Here is a 20,861-nt window from a genome sequence, read left to right on the forward strand (position 1 = left end):
AACTTGATAGCTTTCAATGTCTTCCAACTGGGACACAGAGGAAGAAGTAAAACTTACCGTGCTACAGAGCAGACCTTAACCTTTGTTAGATTCTGTTTGGCAGTTCACACCTTAGCGTCTGGTATTTCAGCCACCCCAAAGCATTATCCTTCAAAGTATTCTGGGTCAATTCCCGTAAAACAAAGCTATCCAGCAATTAGAATAACTGGGAAGCCCGGGCTCCATTGCCCAGGTCTGTCACTGTGCGATAATAAGACCTTTCCTAAGCAAGTTTAAAAAAAAAAAAAGAAAAAATTCAGAAAATTTTCCAAAGCTGTAGAACAGTTTACAGCACATCCCTTCACAAGGAAACTTCTGAAGGGCTGCTGAAAGATGCTCCCTGCATACATGCTTATGTCGTGATGTCACGTTTTCTAGAGTTGCAGATGGTTCGATACAAGCTCAGTGCAAGTACAGGGCCTTTTCCAGGGAGCTGCAAGGCCAGGTAAGTGCTCTGCAGACCCTTGGTTTTATTCATGGCCTTGCTTTGTCATAAGATATGTGGAGATATTCTACACAAGGGAACTAGTCAGACGAAAGGAAAAAAAGAGGCTATGGGAATACTGCCATCTTTTTAACTGTGCAAACCAAGTGGCAGAGAGATCAGAACAGGGGATGACAATAATCTTAAAAATTCTGATATCCCCACTAATTTGAAATCTAAAATCTAGACAGCTTCAAAGACAAAAAGTGCCAACTTAATTAAGTATCTTGACTTTCACCTGCAAAAGTGTTTCTTTGCCAGCTCTGAAGTTTTTAAGCCCCAACCAAGCGCGTAGTTTGAACACCTCAAATTTGGGATTAAAAGCAAATTAAGTCAGCAAGAAAGGAAGGACCTTTCTGTTTGTGGGGCAGAACAGAATGCACTGACTCCTGTCTGTAGAACAAGGAAGCTCCTAAGGTACCATGATCAGAAGTGTTTCCGGGATTCCTAAGTCACTGACCACCTTCCAGGCAGCTTGCCAGCAGAAACAGTTACCACTTCCCACTAGAAACCAACTCCTGTGGATAGAGTTGCCAGCACCCCTGATATTCAAGATGACCTTGGAGGTAAATTGTGCATTTTAATTCTCAGGATCTTTTAAGTCTTGTGCTGGATTGACACACTCCTTGAAAGAAAACCAACACATTTCATCATATCAAGTTTTTATCTGTCCCCAACAAAAACAATACCTTCTGAGAACTACTTTGGTTTGAAAATTACGCATTGCAATACACACTTACCAGAAGAACAAAAAAGAAGTGACATCTTTATTTCACTGAAACGTAGGTCAAAACAGACAGCAAGATTTACAGACGAACAAACAAACAGAAAAATCAAATCCCATAACTAAATAAATGCTGCTTCGTATGATTACAGATTTAGTTTTGCTGTCAGGGACTTCTTCACGAGTTACTGTCCTAAGGACTAGCACACTGGCACACTTTCTGCCAGCAAACCATGTTCAACACAGAAGCAAAGGAGAGGGTTCTTCTAAGGCCCAGACCTGATCTCAGGCAGCCCGTGTCCTTCAGGAATCGCTTTTCCAGGCCCAAAGTCCGGGCAGGTCATTTAGACACTCCAACCTTTAAGTGTGCTACTGTTCAGCATACCTTAGCCACAGACAGGAGCGCCTGCTTCCACCCTGACTGGCAGCAGTGACCTTCTCATGTTGCTACGTGGGAGGCAAGCGGACAACGTGGTGCAGGTCAGAAGGCCCCAAGAGAACACAACCTTTCACGTGCTAGGCTAAAAACATTTCAAATTTCTGTTTTAGTTTCAGAACCAAGTGACTGGAAGTTTCAGCAGCTGTCATTTGCTTTTCATTCCAAATACAAATGCAGAGCTAGCTGAAGCTCCTTGCCGACACTGTAGCAGGCTGAGAACATGTCTATTCCTCACCTGTGAGCAGATCACAAGCTACAATTACCATGTCGTATAGAGGATGCCCATTTCTCTTTAAAGGAATAGAAGCATTGGACCATATAACATACATATGCAGGACATGAAAGAGAAATACAAGGTCAAGCCTTCAACTAGACTGCAATAGGTCCTGTAATTTAGATTTATGCATACCACAGCCAAGGCTGTAACTAACATTCTTCTGTTCTAGACAAATATATATTGAAGTGACATGAGGTCCTACAGTCACGAAGTAAATCTGAGCTATATAAGCTGATCTATGAGCAGTAAATCTGTGAGCAGTATAATTTTGTCCATCCTCCATCTCTCTTTTTCCCAACCATTACAGTAATCTTTTCCCCTAGAAAACACCTGCCAGGAGAAAAGCAACATGCACAGTGGCATTAGAACAGAAGAGCCGAGTTCCCTCTGCCTTTCCTGTCCCTGCTGGGCTTGAGAACAAGGGTGGAAGGGTGAGAGCGCGTGCTGATTTTTGCTATTTCTCTATGCGTTCTGTATGCAGCTGTTGAATTTTCACCAAGCTTTACTGGAATTCTGCATTCTCACACAGTTGACTGCATTTGTACATCAGCGCAAAGCAGACTGCTGATCTTTAGAGATAGGTGAAACACGTAACTGTCTTCTATTTCCAGGGAAGCCTTTAACACAATTTCTTTGCCTTTAAAAAAAAAGAAAAAATCTGAAAGGGTAAGGTAGGCCTCTCTATAACAGCACAACTGAGTAACCTGAAAATCAAGGCAGTTCAAATCTCATTATTCCCCAGGATATGATTTTCCCCCCACCCAGAGGAGGGAATAGGGACCAAGGAGAAATGACAAGCACAGACCTAATGTAGCAACTCTGACCAAAGCACTGGTTGAGAAAATGTTGTAACTCTGTACTGCAGTGTGATTACAGCATTGAAAACATCTGAGCAGCTGCAGCCACATAACCAGTTGAAGGTTTCTCTCTAAGACCGTTTTAATTTGATACAAAAAGTATGGCACCATAAATCTCTTAGCCCCATTGAATAACAGCATGTCAAAGAGAGCACATAATCAAAATTAACATACAAATGAAACAGCGGGAGGCAGTTCTTCTAAGGCCTATCCAGCTAGGGGTTTTTTTATGAACACTGCTTTGTTTGTATTTAGTACTGATGCAAGAGAAAGTAAGTCAGCTAAACTGAAATTACATGAAACACTTAATAGCATTTAACAAAAAAAAAAAGGCTGAAGTGTACAATACAAACAGAATACAAGAAAAGAGACAGAACAAGTAGAACACTTGACAAGATAAAAATACACTTATATGAAACTACATTAGTACAGCTCAATATACACAGAATAAGAGCACTTATTAGGAAACAAGTTGAATAAGCTTTAGAAACTCTTTCAACACATACTGGTCCATTGCAAAGTTTAATCCCAAACACAGGAAAGCACACCTCACCATTTTCTCCCTTTTTAGAAAGCAGCCTCGTTTGTTTCACAAGTTAAGTCTCAAGTAATTTGATTTTCCAACAGGTCTGAAAAGAAAATACTGGGAAGGAGTAGGGACAGTTGAGGCCAGCTGATAATGCTTTTGAGTCTTTTTAAGGAAAATTGTTACCACCTTCTTTGGTATTATATGCTAATTAAGCTTCCTGCCTAACTATAAAAGCTTTTCATTATTTACTAATGAAACATGAATGACAGTAACTCCTCAGCAGGAGTTTATGTTATGTAGCTTAAGCATTACATACAAGATAAATACCTTGAGGCGCTTATTCAGCTAGTATTGGTTGATCAAAATCAACACCACAAGCAGCCAAGTTGCTCGGGTAACGTCCAGGGCTTCCCTGTACTGTGAAGTGTCAGCCACAACAGCTTTGTACTACACTCAGTGACAGATGAGCCCAGAAGTCATTTTCAGACCTGCCAAAAGTGAAATATATTGAGAATGCTAACAACTTCAGGTGAGAGTGCTACTGAAAATAATTAAACGTAGATTAAGGTATTCAGAGAAAACCAACCTCCACCCTAGACAACACAAGATAGAGTTGGTAAACTTGAAAGCGTAAGACACTGATCATCTTGTGAAAATCAAGATTACTGTTGAAGAAATGTATGTTCTATATTCACAGAACATACTTTGTATTTGGCAGCAAATTAGAAGCCTGTAAAAAAAGGAAATTAAAAAACAAAACACAGGAATTCATTACAAGGGATTTAAAAAAATCTGTACCATGCGGAGCTCTCCAAGTATCTAATACACTAGTTTAATACAGTATTTCCACAGAGGAAAAAAATTGTTTTTAAATATAATAAAATCAGAATGACAGCATAATATGTGAATGTTACACTCTTCAAGATTGTCAGAACTTCCTGATAGGTAAAGAGCTAGTCACAGGTAGGATGTAAATCACCCTGGTTATTATCCATCCCTTCTTTCCGGCATTTCAACATGCTAAGTTGGTAGTAATCAAAATGCTGGTAATTTCCTGCATGAACACAAGGAAAATGCCATGCTTGCAAAGAGAAATATCAATGGAACTACTGCAGTGAAGTTAGAAGAAAAAATCGCGTCTGCATAAGGTCTACCTCAAATGCACCTCTTCATATTTAAGGAATATAGTCTGAATTTTGAAAATAGTAAGTGAACACAGACAAAAGGGTACTAGCATTCACTGAATCTCAAAATACTATCTGGAATACTGTCTCTATGAAGTATCATCTCTGCCTTTGCATTTACGCTGTATGTAGCAAATTCTGAGTGTACCTATAACATAAATGCTATCACTAACCTCCATTTAACAAGCAGAGAAGGAAAACAGAAAGAACTAGAAAGCAAGTGGCATGCAAAAAAACCCCTCCCCCTAGGATTAAGTTTCAGCAATGCTGTGGTTTGAGAACTGATGCTGCAGGTGTTTATCCTCAACAACTGTGTCAAGCCTGTTATGCTGCCTTCTCCCATCTAATGTTATTACAGTAGAATAATGGGAAAAAAAGGCCACACAAAAACCTACCACCAACCAAGGAAAAAACAAAACAAAACAAAACTGAAAACTACTCACACAGCTGCTCCCCTTGACATTTATTTTCAGCTATCTTGCTCTAAGGCATTGTAACAAAAAGGCCTTACCCATAAAATATCAATTATTTAATAAAGGCTAAGGTGAAACTTTGAATGAATACAATGCAGTTCTTTCAAGAGAAATACAGAGCTATAGTTCACGACTTTTCCCTGTCTGAAGTATCACAGTTAAACTGAATGTTTATAGGCATAACTCTTATACTCCAAGACTATATAGTGTTCCCTTAATAGTAGACCCGCAAATTAACTATTACAAAAAGACAGCCTGCAGAAGAGGGCATAAACCCTACTGGTAAGCATAGATAAGAGAGCTCCATCTGCACTTTGAGGCCCTATGTTTAGAAGTTTTCTTCCTTATGCAGTACCTCGAGCACACCATCAGGGTGTGCCTTCCACTTTTCAACTGTAACAGTACTTAAGAACAATACAGTAATTTATCTGAAATCTGTTTATTATGCTTCATGTTATTCACTATTTTTGGTAACAGTAACTTTAGTAAACACTTAAGTTGTATTTTGCCCTACACAGATCGTTTCAGACATAAGATACAAGAATGCTACAGCAAAATGACAATACTGAGAAGTGTCAAAGATATGGGAAACTGAGGTTTTACCATATAGGACAATAGTAATAAAAATGAATCAACATTTCAGTACAAAAGTGTAGGAAGCCTGTGAAAAAAGGTTTAAGTGGTGAAGGAGAGGTTCTGAACACAACAGCAGCACTCCTTCACATTTTGGACTGTCTGTGCAAATGCAGCATTAATAAAGTACCTGTCTTTATGAAACAGAGGTAAGGAAACAGCAGATAAAGCTCAGTTCCTACAGTGATAGTCACAGGCCTGGCATCACCTTGTTAAGAACAGGGTTTCTGCTACTCATGGAAAAGAGTCAGGTGTAGAGTTCTTGCACCTATGCTACTCTGCAGCTTATGCTAGTGTTGCCAGCTTGTCAATTAAATCATCAACAGTATTCACAAGAAGCTTTGTATCCTCCTTCTCACTCATCCGATGTTGGCCAATTTTGCGGAGGATAACATCCACATCTTTGCTCAGAACACGATCAGCAACTTGCATAGAGATCTGCCAAGGGACATCACCATCCTTCATGCCATGAATGAGTCGTATGGGACATGTTATAGGAATAGGACTATTTAACACACAGTGATTTTCTGCTTCTCTGATAAAGTCATATGTCAAGGAGTAGTATCCTTCCTCATTATACTTTGTTGGAAATTTCCATTCACCTTTTTCTTCTATTTCTTTTTGTGCCTAAAAAAAAAATATATAAAAAAGAGAACAAAGAATAGACAAGACCGATGTTACAAGTTCTTTAGAGTGCCTCAGCTTATTTCTCTTCTAAATGCAGTAAAACTTTCCCAGGCATAAAATTTCACTTTGTTCATTTTTATTAGCAGAGAAGGTATATTCCTGTTCGCCCTCCAGCATCTGAGAAGACAAACCCCTACCATGTCACAAAAGCTACTCTGCATGTCTCTCCTGCAAGTTAATCTAGTTAGGATTCACCAGTGAAATTAAGTTTCTTAGCCAGAATCTATCAGAAAGAAAAAGAGAGCTACCACAAACAGTAAGTCTCTTCGGATTCAATCAGTTACACTGTATTTCCAGAATCCTACCTTAGGCTGAAGTAGTAATAACGACACTATGAAGTGCCTTAGGTAAAAAAAAAAAAATCCACCAGGAAAACATTTTTAATTATTCTAAGGTATGAGTTATTTATTGCCATATTTGTTTGTTGCATTATAACATCTGATTTACTGTCCTGAAGACTGGACATTATCATCATCAAAGAAGCAACTCACAAGACCTCCCACCACCTAAATCTTATAGTCTTTACACACACAATAATCTGAAGAATTCCCTTTCTGCACACACAACCTGTGTCAGGCTCATCTCATCCAATGCCATCTCAATTACTTTGGCAGCTACTTCTCCATTCCTGAAAGCACAGGGATCCAATTTGAATGCAAATATAAGATATTCAACGCTGAAATCTAATGGACTGCTAAACACCAGGGATCTGCCTTCATATCTTATATGCCATAGTGATAATATAGACACATTCTAGGTAGTGCTCACACTAGCTTCACACTAGCAGCATTGTATTTTGCAGACTGTTAATGTAAAATTTCAGCTTACCTCCACCACATACACAGAAAACTTACCAGAAAACTTTCAGGAAAACCACAGTTTGAACAACAGAATTTCTTAAATGCTTGATAAATTATTAGATTGCACAAAAGCCAACCATCAACATTTACCTCAATGGGAAGTTTCTTAAAAGTTGTTACAACATGGTCTGCTGCTACAGCTACTCCAACCAGAGCAGCTACTCTATCTGGGCGTGCTATTGCAGCATGAAACATCAGCCATCCACCCAAGCTGGAGCCCACCAGAATCTGGAAAAGAGAGAAAAGATGATACTATTTTACAGGAAACCTATTTTTTTTTTTCTTTTACAAAGTATCAGTTCTCATTTTGTTTAGCTACTTAAACCTTGGGCATAATCCTGCTGTCCTTACCCAGGCAGAACTGCTGTCACCTCCGGTGGAAATTTTGCCTGAGTAAGCACCACAGAATCTGGTATTTTATTATTCTTTTTGTTTGGCATGGCTGGTTATTGCTGTCTGAGACTGAAACACTGCAAACAAAATAAGAGTTGAAACAATTCAGTATCACATGCATACTTTACGCTTCCTTCTTAAAATAAATGCACATGGTAAAGGTTCATTGCAGTGAAAAAGGTCAACAAAAGCAATTCATAATGCAAAATGGTTTTAAACACAATACTAGGTATTTCCAGGTTGCAGGAGATTTCAATTTTCTCATAGTCATTTCTGAAGTAACTGAAGAAGTCAAATGCTGCTTCTGATTTTTATTGTTTTTAAGCTATTTTATCACATATTGTATCTTAACTTGTAACATTTCTGCAAATCCTTTAATTAATGCATCAGCATTGGGCCAGTGACACACTTTTTCATGAAGAGGGCTGTGCTGCACTGGAACAGGTCCCTGTCCCCTGCCAGGTGGGATCTCCTCCACCAAGAGGCTTTCTCAGACTCCCTGGGACAACAGCCCTGCTCTGAGCAGGAGGCTGTAATAAACGACCTCTAGGAGGTCCTGCCCACCCATGTTTCTATCACTTTGTGACCTACCTGCTTGCAAAAGCGGTCTTACAAATATGACCTCTCCAATGATTCAGCTTGAAAGCGAGCAGGTGTCAGATGTTAAGTAGAAGCTACTGTTGACCAGAGCTATTATGGCGTATTTTTGATTAATGCTCTATCTTGAGAACAAAAAGCATTCTATGTTTAAAAATAAAGTATAACCTGTGGTCCATCTGTAAGTTCATCCAGTATAGACAGAACATCTTTTCTCCACTTCCCAATTGTACACTCCTCAAATTTACCATCTGAACTTCCACATCCTGTATAATCAAATCTGAAAAAGTAACCACCAAAATGAAAGTCACACTACTGTCTACAGCATCATAGAAGCTAACAGTAATGTTTAATCAAATTAAACAAGGGACAAAATACAGTACTGAATATCTTCTTACTTGGTCCTGCATATTACTAGCCCCAGGAAGGAATCACATGAAATAAGGTTTAAACACACCACATGGAACTAAGTGATGCAGTGTTCTCTTATCATTTGATGTAACAGTATCCAAATTTACCACAATACTTCCCAAAGAATTTGGTCCCTTACAGACAAGAAACCCCAAATACCTCAGTCTTAAAGCTATTTTTATAGTTTACAAACTCTCTCTCAAACACTATACTCAAATACAAAGACTTATGAATCTCAGCATTCAACTTAGCCTATGAAAGTATCACCTAGCATGTGCATGTTCTAAAACCATAGAAGACCCTTAGTAACTCAGTAAGATTTGGCAGTTAAGAAGCATGCTTACAGTGGTAACTTCAAAAATTAAAACGTCAAGTCCTTTCTTTTTCATTTCCGTGCCTAAAGGCTTAATGTAACACATAGCACTGGCTAGACAACATAAATTTATCAAAGATTTTTCTGAATTACTTTCAGAGTACATTCTCCTGATTTACCTTAGTCCCATTACAGACAGAAATCCTACATCTGAAATGGAAGACAGACACTTCTTCACTTGTGTACAGCACAGCATGCATTCCAACCCAAATACCAAATCTTACATATTTTTGTTAAAAATCCTTCCCCCGACTCATGATACTAGTTTCATTTTCTCAAGAAAAATACTCTGAATGTACCTTATGAAGGCATGACCTAGAGAGTTGCAGAAATCTTCAAGGGCAGTTGCTTTCTGACCATTCATATTTGAATTAAAGCCTGGAAGGAAAATAATCCCTGGATTCCTGCCTTTCAGTTTATGATAAGCAAGATTTGGTCGATCTGGTCGAGTTAGAAAGCTGACCGATGATTTCAGTCTGCAAACTAATAAAAAGAACTACTTAGTACAATCATAATGATATCCTTGGTAGAAATACTAATATCTTATAAAACTAGGATTCAGGAAATACGGGCATATTATGTGAAAATAAGATACTTCAGCTCAAAAGAAGAGGAAAAAAGTATCTCCTGTATTCTTTAATGACTGACTAGTATTGATCAACCTGAAAGGGAAAACTGCTTGTGATTAATTCTCAAAACATTAAATGCCAACCATCTAAGTTCACTCAGCAATTAGCAAAGTGGTTGACTGAAGCCAAACGCAAAGATTTCCTATACTTCATTTGTCCTCATGTTTCATACCATCTTGAATATATTTACTCATTCCACATGAAATAAGATTTTTCATCTGCTTACTTTAATTTTTCAATTTTGTTTTTTCCAGACTGAATTTAAAATCGTATCATCAACAGCTATTTCTGCTTAACTTAAAAGATTATTGTCAGAAACACTGGAAAAAAAGGCTCATTTTAACACTATGCCATCTTGACATCAGTCTTTTTCTGATATGAAGCACAGAAGGTAAACAACAAAATAAAGCTACATTTTCTGTAAATACGGACCAATACATTAAACACATCCCATAAGAAGAAACAGTTGACCACTGTAGAACTATGATTTTCTTATGCATCTCCAAAAGAGGCACAGATATCCCATTACACAGTTTGACGTATTCTTGCCGGAGATGCTACATTATCCCAACATTCAGATTGTTCTGTTTATCCAGAATGAAATAGCACTTTGCAAACCTAAATATTTCAAAAATATTTTTTAAAAAAATGAAAGATTGTTTCACACAATTTCTGTCAAAGTGACCTGCAACATAATGAGACAGAAGTTTTCCTATCAGCATAAACTTATTTTGTCTCGTTTTAGCTCAAGATAACAAACCAGTCACATTTGAAAAGCAAACGCTAGGTTGGACTCTGTTATTAATAGCCATCAAAAAATTGGTTTCAATCAAGGAAATGAGATTAACAAAGGAAATGCTAACTAACGAATAACTACGTTGAATTTCACAACTGCTACAGTATTTAATACAAATTTAGCAGTCAACTGTACCGTTGCTGTGGGTGAGGGCAAGTGACTCACAGAGAGGTGCTATGGAAACTTAATCCACTCTATTATCCCACTGAGCAAGATAATTTGTTAAACTGAAACCTTGGTCGAGACTTCTCAGGTGTTGATACTCTTAATTCTTAGATTAGAAGATGTCTGGTCCATCAATACTGTAAATCACTGGTGGGCTACAAAAACTATGCAACCCCAAATACATCGGGGCTTCCTAGCGATACAAGAATTGGATAAATACTGCAAACAGAGCCCATGACAGTATCGTATCACCTAACTGTTCCACAGCTTTGAGTTCTGTTTTCTCACTACCAGAGAGATTCCAGTCAAGGGCTTTGTCTGTTTGTTTCAATAATGCACGTGCATGAGTAAATGTGGATGCATAATAGATGCAGGATGCAGCTAGTATTCAGCGCTTTTCTACAGTCTAACAGAAATGATACCATTTGAACTGTAGATTAAAACTGTTAAGATCTTTCCTGAAATGATGGGACAGTTCTTTATCCTGATGATGCATCAATTTATATAAAGAGGAATAAATGCCACAGTAAAGGTATATTTGTTCAGATGCACTCATACTATGGCTATTGGTTTGTGTGTGTATCAGTAAGGCAGTCACTTCTTCACCAGTCAGTAACAGAGGAGGTACTCCTAATTCTTTTTCTATCAAGTTTATCACTTCTTGCTGTATTTTTATCCCCATTAAGCCCTAATAACCATCTCTGAAGTCACTGGTTTTCCGTCCTGCAGCACTCTGGAGATGCCCTCAAACCATTTTCACACTGGGCAGGCTTTGAACTGCAGCTACAAGACACAACCGCTATCTAAGCTAGTCCACAGACTAGTATCCCACGTTTAACAAGTTACTGGAAGCGCACCAGCAGCAATCCTATCCTTAATAATGCCAAACTCTAAAGCAACCACCCCAGCCAATCCAAAAGCACAGCTAACTGGAGTCATGATCTGATTTCCCTTTAGACAGTCTAAACCATCAATAACTGAACAGCTACCCAGTAATTTCTCCTGTTTTCAGTGAAAGACCTTGGTAAGAGCAAGGAAGCACTTCTGAAGGGTGCAAGGTGGTACTTCGTATTCATAAAATCAAGTTACAGACTGCAGGAGCTACCTACAGGAAGGCCACAGGACCCCTGCCAGATGCTAAGGAACTTTTCATACCAGGATCACAGTGAAATTTTAAACGTGTTATGACCAACTGAAGCTGTGATCGAGACCAGTGCTAGGTGTCAAAGCAAAAGAAGTCCCCAAAGAAGTCCTCTGAACAACCTTGGGACTGCTCCAGCACTGTGACCTACCCACGGTGAACAGCAGCAGATTAATGCAGCTCTGGTAGATAATGGACTCAACACTGTCCACACCTTGTTTCATGCAGTTTCTTACACCACAGGGGTAAGAAGGCCAGCAGCTCTGCCAGCAGGAACTAGCGCTTAGCCCAGCCCCAGAGCACCTAATGGCACACTCAACAACCAGCTAATCTGATCACACTGCCACTCTAAACACACAATGAAAGAACATCAATAAAACCCCACTGTATTAATATTTATATGCAGAAACAAAATGTGCACCCTTAGTTGCAAATAAGTTTTACTCAATTCTACACCGAGCAACCTCAGACTGGTTTAATACATCATCAAGAAGAGCAGTTAGTTGTCTGTCAAACTGAAGGCAATAAATCAACCCAACAAATCAGACAAGCACTTAGTCTGATACCGCAAGAAGGGGCACTATGTGTTTGGGCAGAGGTTCATCTCGCTCAGAAGCGGAGGGCAGCAAAGCTTTTCAGGCCCCCGGTGGAGCCTCGCACAGAGGCACGCTTCACACCCCAGGAAGCAAAGCGGCCCAGTTCCTCGCAAAGCGGCGGCGGCAGGAGGAGCTTACAGCGAAATAAACACGCGTGGGAAAGCTGCTGCTCCGCAGACACGCGCAGGTTGGCGCGGGACCCGCCCTACCCCGTGCACATACACCGACAAACTGCCCCCCCCGCGCCCCGCTGGCTCGGAAAAATCTGTCAGAAGCCCCGTCCTTCGGAGAGGAGCGGAGGTTAACTTACCCCACCCCCACCGGGTCCCCGCCCTGGCCGCTCCCGGTCGAGCCGGGGAGGGAAGGAGCGGGTGTCACCTCCGGCTGCCCGCCCCGCGCCCTGCCGAGAGCAAATATCCCCCCCGGCCATTAAGCACAGCCGCCGCGGACCCGAGCCATCTCCCCTCAGACTGACCGACTGACACCTCCTTCCCCCCCCGGGGCTCCCCGTCCGGCGGCGGAGGAGCAGCAGCACCGCCGGAACGCCGGCAGAAGGGCCCGGGGGCCTGTCCCTTACCCGGGAGCCCCAGAGCCGCCCTCAGGGGCGGCAGCAACACCCCCGCGGCCGAGGCAGGACGACGGCCGCCGCTGCCGCCCCGCACCAAGCCCCGCAGGGCGCCCACCGCCGCCATGGCCTCCGCGCGCCGCCCCCGCCCCTCGCGGCGGGCGCACGCCACACCCGCTGCGCACGCGCCACCTGCGCGGGGTGGGAGGGGGCGGGGAGCGGCGCGGGGGCCGCGCGCATGCGCCTCACCACCTCCCGCCTGCCCGGGCTGGCGCGGCGTGGCGCCGCCCCACGCGGGAGCAGCGCGGTCGGCGGGCGCGGGGCAGGCGGGTGACTTGGACGCCCTGCGCTCGTCTGAGAAGTAGAAAGCAAGGTTTTGGCCGTAAAGAGAGTTAATGAGCACTTCCCTCGGTGCTCGTGGAGACGGGTCCCTCCTTGAAGCAGACAAGGAGGGCAAGGCCCGCTCTGGGAACCCCTGTACGCGAGGGTACATAGATATGTATGCATGTGGGTATAAAGTAACGAGGTATATATCATCATATACATAATACAACGCACCTAATTACCTGGCCGTCACAGCCGGCCAGAAGGGACGTTCCGAAACCCCTTGTCCACCCCTGGGTTCCGTCTCCAGCGGCACCGGGGCTCGGGCACTTCAGGGCCCGCAGGGCCTCCGAACCCACACGGGCCTCCGAACCCATCTCTGCTCAGCCTGACCTGCGTGGGCACGGCCGCCAAAACAAGGTCTTTATGCGCCGTACCTTCTGCATACAGGCCCTGGCAGGCACCCAGAAAGGAGGAGACCAAGGCGAGGAAAGGTCCGTGCCTGCGAAGGGAAGGGCGTTTTCCCAGGGAAGTGCCAGGCCAGCCCCAGCAGCTGCTGTAGGTCGAGGGAGACGGCGGCTGAGGTTTTTTCAAACGCAGCCTACACAGCCTGCAATCACCTGATTATTCCGAGTAAGTGGGTAGTTGGCTCCTCTGAGGGTAAGCGTGGAGGGCTTGCAGACTGATCATAGAAGATGGTGCCTAGTGCCCTGCTTTGCTTACCTGGTCTTGATTGATGTCCACCACGCTATGTGCTGATGATAGCAGACTTAGTGAGAAAAATACCCTGAAACTGCGTGGGCTTCTACAATGACCTAATGGTTCCTGCAATTCAAGTTATGTTTAAGTCAAATGTGAAATGAGAAAGGTAATACGTACATGTGGTAAATAGACTACGCTCCTCATTTCACTGCCGTCTGAAAGATTATTTTCCATAATTCGTTTATGGTCAAACACATGGAGTGGTTAGATTAATCATTACTAAGAAATACAAAATTGCTTGCACAACTGTATACAACTACTTAAAAGACAACCAGAAGTGTCTCAAGATAAAGCAGCAAAACAATATTTATAACAAGTATATTTTTACAAACGTTTATTGAAATGCCTTCATTGCATCATGCAGGATACAAAAATCATTATTAGAAAACCTTTATAACCATACTTAGGAGTAAAATCAAGATACATCAGGGAAAAAAATAATAATATTATAAACCAAAGCAATTTATCTCTGATACTGTTTTAAATCATTAGATTACAAGATGTGATCTGCACAGATGATAACAATTACCTTGCAATAACAGTCCCTTCTTTCATGATTCAAGTTGAAACTGATGTTCATAGTGCTACAGCAACTGTATCACCTGTGTATACCACAATAAATTCAACCCGTTCGTTACAGATACAGGGTTTAAAAGGTATAACAAAAATATTCTGCCAGCATACTTCTATTCGTTCCATCAAAAGCCGTTAACTTTTCAAGGAAAAAAAAAGGCTAATGTGTTTTCCTCTATTACACAAACCACATAGCACGTAAGTTTTGATTACTGAAACAGAAGCTCTTTAAAGTCATGAGAGACTTTCTTGACGTTCAGTTCAATTAAATTTATGTTTTTGCAATATTACTCAAGGACTTGGAAGTGATTTTAAAATGGGAGACTACTGCACCCTCCGTATTTTTGTTGTTTTAGGAATCTCAATCTCTGCTGCTTGAGATTTTCAGGGTTTTTTCATTCATACACTGCTTAGCCTAAACTCTTAGAACTTGCCTCTCTCTTTTTATCCCATTTAACAGCATTATTCTGTGCAGATATGTATTTAAAAAAAAAAATGGGGCTGAAAACTTGACTTCAGAGAATTTATGTAGGTAGAGATTTTGATGCTGGCTTCAAGGGGACCAGTGTTTGAGGGGTTTCAGTAGAGTGTTCCCTTGGCACAGAGTAAGGTTAGAACCATGCTGGGACCTTACTAGTAAAGAAAATTGCTGCAGGCTCTACAATCAGCTGATTCTATTTAACAGAGAAGATTAAAAAGACCCCTCCTCGTGAGGAAGTTACTACATGTGTTTCTGTTTCATATCCTTGGGGAAAAAATGCATCTTTATAAAGCTGTCCTAGATTTTTGTTGAGCTCCATAGATGCAGACTTTAAATATACAGTTGGTGTCACTGAGGGTTTGAACACACAGAATATTGTAACAATTTAATTACATTAAAAGTCATGAAGAGTTCTGGCACTGTCCCCTTAGAGAAAGTTAGGTACAACTAACAATATGAAAACACTATGAAAAGGGAATCGCATAACTCTTTGGCTCTGTCGTAATACTTAACTACTAAGGCAAGAACTGTGTGTACCTTGGGGTTGCTTTTTTGTTTATATTTTTATAAAATTCTTGACTAAAAGTTTTAAAAAGTCACCTAATCATCTATAAATGTCAAATGCTGCATATTAAAATATATGCTTATTACACCTTTTTGTTCCATTACTAGAATTTTTGCATACTGATGAGAACACACACATTTGTAAACCTTTTAGTACGAGTTTATGAACACATTCTCCATATAAGAGAAATTGTAGAAAATTATAATTGAATCAAGATGCTCTAATTAAAATTGCCTTATTATCCATTTTGGAGCACTACAGTTCTCTCAACAGCTTTAGCTCTTTCATTCCTATATAGATCAACTAAAACGAGTAACAACCCCCCCTTTTCAATGCATTTGTAAGCCCCTCTCATTCTGAGGTTTTGGGTGCACATCATAAGGAGGACACTTCACAGAGTATTCACTGGCTGTTCAAGATTTTTACTACATATGGCTAACTTCATATGTTACGTTATTGCAGTATGCCCTGTTGCCCCCTCCTGTTACAACATGAAGTGGGTGTAGCCTTCTGCGCCTGTAACAATAACATCCATCCATATCCTCATGGCTTCTGGTGAAGGAGCAACCATATAGTATATCCGGTCGTGTGTCTTAACACTGAAAGTGAGCAACGGGTTGGGACTCTAAAATAAAACAGAGAGAAGGATATCAGAGGAATGAAATCAAAGCCATTTATTGATACCAAAGTGAAGTTACTTACAGGGAGATTTATGATAGGGCGAAGGAGAAAGATAAAATGTAAAATGCTGTACCACTGCATCCTACATTCCAGTGCTGGAAGCAGAGATGAGTTTAAAGGGTTTGTATCCACCATAAACACTTTTTACATCATGTTTCCAGTAGACTATTACACAGTAGTACAGGGCTCCAAACTGTTTTGTGCCCAAAACTAACTCCTCCACTCTGTCCGGTCATCAAAACCATTCTGCCTTTCTTTAATCCACTTGCCAAGGACATATTCTGCTTGTTCACAGCTCATCTAAATTACAGAGGAGAGGCAGGGGTTGTCATGAGCTGCTGGCACCCATACAACCATCCCTAGATTTGCCAAAGCCACTGATTTCAGTGGTCTCGCCAGTGGGCTAAGAAATTCCTCATAGAAAATCCCAGTTGGTAGGTAGACACTCTTATCTCTGCTTTCATCAGCACAAAAAAAAAAAAAAAACAAAAAACAAAAAACAAAAACCAGTGCTAATCACTCATTTGGCTTCATATTCCTTTACATCCCCTCTGGTTTTTTTTGGTGTGTTTTTTTTTTTTTTTTTTTGTCATTGTTTCTTTTTTTCTAATAACATCAGCTCTCCCTTTGACTTTACAGCAGCTACCATACTTTGGGTACTGCTATATGATACTCAGTTAAAAGAATAATAATAAAGTTTACCTTATATGCATTCTTTAGATGATCATAATAGACTTCTTCAATAGCTTGAAAATATATTACACCTTTTAATTTAGTTTCATGTTTGTCTAAAATGGAAAAAAGAGAATTACTTGAGAACGAAAATGAAGAGTACTCCTAGAAACAAAAACTTCATCTGCATGTATGTTCAGCTGATAATTAACTGGATTAACACTTCTGCCTGTGAAATCCCACAGAAATCCAGAAAGCTGCAACCTTTCTTCCTATTTGGTCGGTTTTGCTGAGAGATGCATTTCCTACTTTAATATGTTTTTTTGTGCACCTGGTTTCCAAGGAAATAAAGCTTTTGCAATTTCCTCATCAATTTGCAAGTCAATCCCTTCAACTGAAGTGTCTAAACATTATGGCCAGTATTAGCCACAGGAGGACAGATGTCTCTGAGCTACATCCAATCTTCCAATTCCATGAAAGCCAGCCAGACTTCACATAGCTCGCAGGCTAAAACCTACAGTTTGCCTTCAATGGAAAACTGTTGTGGTAAGTAAATTTGAAACACGATTTCATAGCAAAAGCTTTACATTAAAACATCATTTGTGCTTGTACTTATTAAAAATAAAAATACTTCTTCCCACTTATAATACTCTCCTTCAGTCTCAAGCTAGTGTTTATTATTTAAATGTGAAGTTAGCAGATTATAGGCAAATTTCTATGAGCTGACACTTGAAAAAGTTTACTGGAGATTAGAAGTTCCTGGGCACCAGCTGCAGCCTCATCATTGTCTGTCTGCACTCTCCTACTGTTGACACCTGCAGTAAAAGCCAAATTAATTAGACCCAGGTTGCGCCTCTTGCGAAAGGGAACTCCCCCTTGGCTTCAGAGCGCCAGAGGTTAGAACACCGGAATGGGTAAGTTACTCCAGGGAGGCTGCTAACAAGGAGCAGGTTGTTGTCCTATGGTGCTGTGTTTCTGGTACCAATATCCCACTGCAGCAAAGCTGAAATGCAGGGTGGGCACCTTCTCATTCAAGTTTTGATGTCTACAGTGAAGACACAGCTGATTTAATCTCCCTTTAAAGGCAATGGAAAGAAGCAGACACTTGCAGGGGGTCAGTTCTAAACTATTTTAGACGTGATATTGCCTTCTGTCCCAGCACTAGCTAGTGAATCATTAGGGCATGGGTACAGACTGTGAATTTAGCATCTTAACAGTCACAACTACGAAGTTTCATGAGAAAAGGGAACAGGGCAGACAAGCATCTACAGTACCTTCCATTCTCCTGCAATGGAAGAGAAATTGTTAAATAATCCCAGAGGGTGACAGTGAAGGGCAAACTTCCTTCCTCTCCCAGTACTTTTATATTAGGGCAATATAATGCCTTCTGACCCTGATTCAGTACCACCTTAACACTGAACAGGCATGCAGAACATCTTTATCAGTCCCATGAGAGATTCTGCTGTCCTTTTAAACACTCACGAAACTCAGCTTACATCCTATCAGTAGCCGCAGGCAGTTTTGAAAGCTTCACATGATGACAAAAAGAAATCCCAGAGACCAAACGATACAGCATTAGGAATCTCCTTGCCAGCACGCAGGAGACCCCTAGAAGTACCGAGGTAGAAGGTTATGACATTATGGCACAGTATACTGTCTGTGCAGTAAAAGCAAACAGTGATCCACTCTCCTTTCGAGCCCCACCTGGGGTCTTGGTTACAAGAGCATTTCAGGTACCCACAAGCTCCCATCACAACAGTCTTGGTAGAGTTCCCTGTGTGCTTCAGGTCAGAAAGTGCAGATGCTTCAGTCGATGCACTAAATTGTCAGACTTTAGGGTAAGTTCTTTGTTCAGTACACTTACAGAACTAAAACAATATACCAGTATATTCACTTAGAGTTCAATTACTCTGAATTTACAGCATCAGTATTTATTTTGGAAGTCTATTACTTATTTAAAGATCTAGATGGATCCTCACTCATACAAGCAGCTGCATTGTTGTGCAGCTGGTACAGAATTCTCATGAAACTATGTTCGTTGGCTGTAGTTCTTCAGACATTATGAAAAGTTTCTTTGGTAATTGAAATTGCATTATAGCAATTGTATTGTATTCAAAACTGAAACTGTTAACATAATTACTAAAAAAAAAAAAATTAAAAAAAAATCAGTACCAGATGGGAACACTACTGTATGTTACAGGCCTTGCTAAACAATAAACCAGATGTTAAGAATAAAATAAAAAGAAGCTTGTCACATTCTTCATAGTATTACTGCAAACTAGTAAGAAATATTCAGTGGGTATATAATTAATATATGTCATAAATTTAAATGTGCATTTTAAAAAAGGTGGGCTGAGCAATGCATAACCCTACCACCAATTTTAAGTTCCTTATGGGTTGCTGGAGAACAGTAATGTCATAAAAAGGAAACAGGACTGATGGTTTTTTTGTACTCAGAGTTTTCTTCTGGTTCTTAGCAATGACCATCCTATATAGGCCCCTGTCTGTCCTCTCCTAACAATAAATATTCAGAACACAAAGTCATTTTTCTGACTCCCTCTGAAACTTCACAGTCAAACCATGTGGAGATTTGCATAGCAATCGGAGAGACGTATATGTGCTTAAATTCCAAATTTCTGGGTTTACTCCAAAACAACAAATTAACATAATGCTTATAATGGTTCCTGATACTGTATAACACAACTTAGTGTACAGAAACCTCTTTAGAGTATTGCATGTTGTTCATTTGAAATTCCTTAGACTCTCAAAATATGGCAAACTCGGAGTCTACTCCTGTACATTTAATTTCCTGAAAGACTCAGCACATCAAGCAATGGTACTACAGAAGCATTTCATATAATTTTCATGGTAAGTGTAATAAATTATACTGTTGTATGAAGGGTACAAGAAATCAGTCTGACACTGGGGAAGTATATAGTATTTAAAAATAAATTATGTGGAGCCATTATTCTGTGTAGTAGAAACCTGATGATGTTCCATTTTTTCCTCTTGCCTATCCACATCTCTCCCTCTGTCTTTTAGGCTCATTTCTGCCTTACCTGGCATTAGGATTGAACACTTATAGGGAAGGGATTGCACAGGCTCCAAGCTATGTGTAAACCACTTGACAAAATGGAAATTTAAGTTTTATTCAGGACTCCCTACACGTTCATAACTGAGCTGAGCTTGGTAGGAAAACAGAGGGACAGATAAACCCTAGTAGTGATCCTGCAACCTACCTGCATAATAAGTAAAAGTTCTCTTGTTTCTGTCAAAAACAAACCATCGTTTTTTCCATGTTTTAATTTTTCCTCCCATTTTAATCAGAAAGCCTCGGCAGGTCTTCTCTGTGAGGGAGACATGGTAACAGGTCTCTATGTTGTGACCAGCTGTTTCAATGTGACTTCGCAGGTCAAAGTCTTCCTTCCTAATGGGCAAATAGCGAGTCAAGGGACGGGCCTGCAGTCAAGGGAAGAAAATTGTATTATTTTTAACAGAAGTCTTAACTTCTCCTTCACTCTTTCTGCTGCAAGGACATAACTGCAAATTGCCCACAGGTTCTACGAATGAATAAGAAAAATAAAGAGCTTTTGCTGCAGCCCTAATTTTCTTTAAAAGAAGAATTCTTAGAGCTTGTAACTTTACAAAGTGTTGGATGACTTAATAAAAGCCAGATTAGAGCATAGGAGTCTCTTGAAATCATCAGTCGATAAGGTGGTAAAACAGGGGCCACACCACAGAAAGATTATTTTAGAATTAGAACATTAATTAAATGTAAAGGTGTGTTGCTTCTTTAGATGAAGTCTAAGAACTTCATTTGCATGATGTTAAGCAAACCCTTTATTTCTCTGGGCTAGATACTCACTACACATATATCATTCCTTAATATTTTACTGCTACAGGTATTTTCATGCAAAGTATGATATAAATAATAAGAACACGCTATTACAG

At 40.4% G+C, this 20,861-nt stretch overlaps 2 protein-coding genes across 7 annotated transcripts in view; both read right to left on the reverse strand.

Moving 5' to 3' along the window:
* Positions 1 to 5,047: 5,047 nt before the first annotated feature.
* Positions 5,048 to 13,034, reverse strand: ABHD10 (abhydrolase domain containing 10, depalmitoylase). Of its 2 annotated transcripts, none has more exons than XM_042788313.1 (5): positions 12,865 to 13,034; positions 9,260 to 9,443; positions 8,345 to 8,456; positions 7,277 to 7,414; positions 5,048 to 6,266 (listed from the first exon to the last, which is right to left on the reverse strand). In XM_042788313.1, the coding sequence occupies exons 1-5, from the start codon at positions 12,977 to 12,979 to the stop codon at positions 5,925 to 5,927; spliced, it is 891 nt and encodes a 296-aa protein (XP_042644247.1). In that variant the 5' UTR covers positions 12,980 to 13,034; the 3' UTR covers positions 5,048 to 5,924. The 2 variants fall into 2 exon arrangements, with proteins under 2 accessions (XP_042644247.1, XP_032861137.1); XM_033005246.2 differs by lacking the exon at positions 12,865 to 13,034 and adding an exon at positions 12,598 to 12,786.
* A 1,223-nt stretch (positions 13,035 to 14,257) lies between these two features.
* Positions 14,258 to 20,861, reverse strand: part of PHLDB2 (pleckstrin homology like domain family B member 2) — a 128,147-nt gene continuing 121,543 nt past the window's right edge. For all 5 annotated transcript variants that reach the window (XM_033005299.2, XM_033005300.2, XM_033005298.2 and 2 more), the window contains 3 exons: positions 20,150 to 20,369; positions 16,941 to 17,026; positions 14,258 to 16,182 (listed from right to left, as the gene is read on the reverse strand). In XM_033005299.2, coding sequence (XP_032861190.2) covers positions 16,042 to 16,182; positions 16,941 to 17,026; positions 20,150 to 20,369 — 447 coding nt within the window. In that variant the 3' untranslated portion in view covers positions 14,258 to 16,041. The remainder of the gene's footprint in view (positions 16,183 to 16,940; positions 17,027 to 20,149; positions 20,370 to 20,861) is intronic.

Source organism: Tyto alba, unplaced genomic scaffold (genome assembly GCF_018691265.1).
Source record: "Tyto alba isolate M040663 unplaced genomic scaffold, T.alba_DEE_v4.0 Super-Scaffold_14, whole genome shotgun sequence".
Lineage (NCBI taxonomy): Eukaryota > Metazoa > Chordata > Aves > Strigiformes > Tytonidae > Tyto > Tyto alba.

What these genes read in the sequence shown, in the direction of transcription:
- ABHD10 (XM_042788313.1), bottom strand. Translation starts at nt 12,979, where the DNA reads ATGGCGGCGGTGGGCGCCCTGCGGGGCTTGGTGCGGGGCGGCAGCGGC. An exon ending in CTAGGTCATGCCTTCATAAG is followed by an intron (nt 8,457 to 9,259) that starts GTACATTCAGAG and finishes TTACTTTTTCAG; the next exon opens with ATTTGATTATACAGGATGTG. An exon ending in AACTTACAGATGGACCACAG is followed by an intron (nt 7,415 to 8,344) that starts GTTATACTTTAT and finishes TCTCTTTTCCAG; the next exon opens with ATTCTGGTGGGCTCCAGCTT.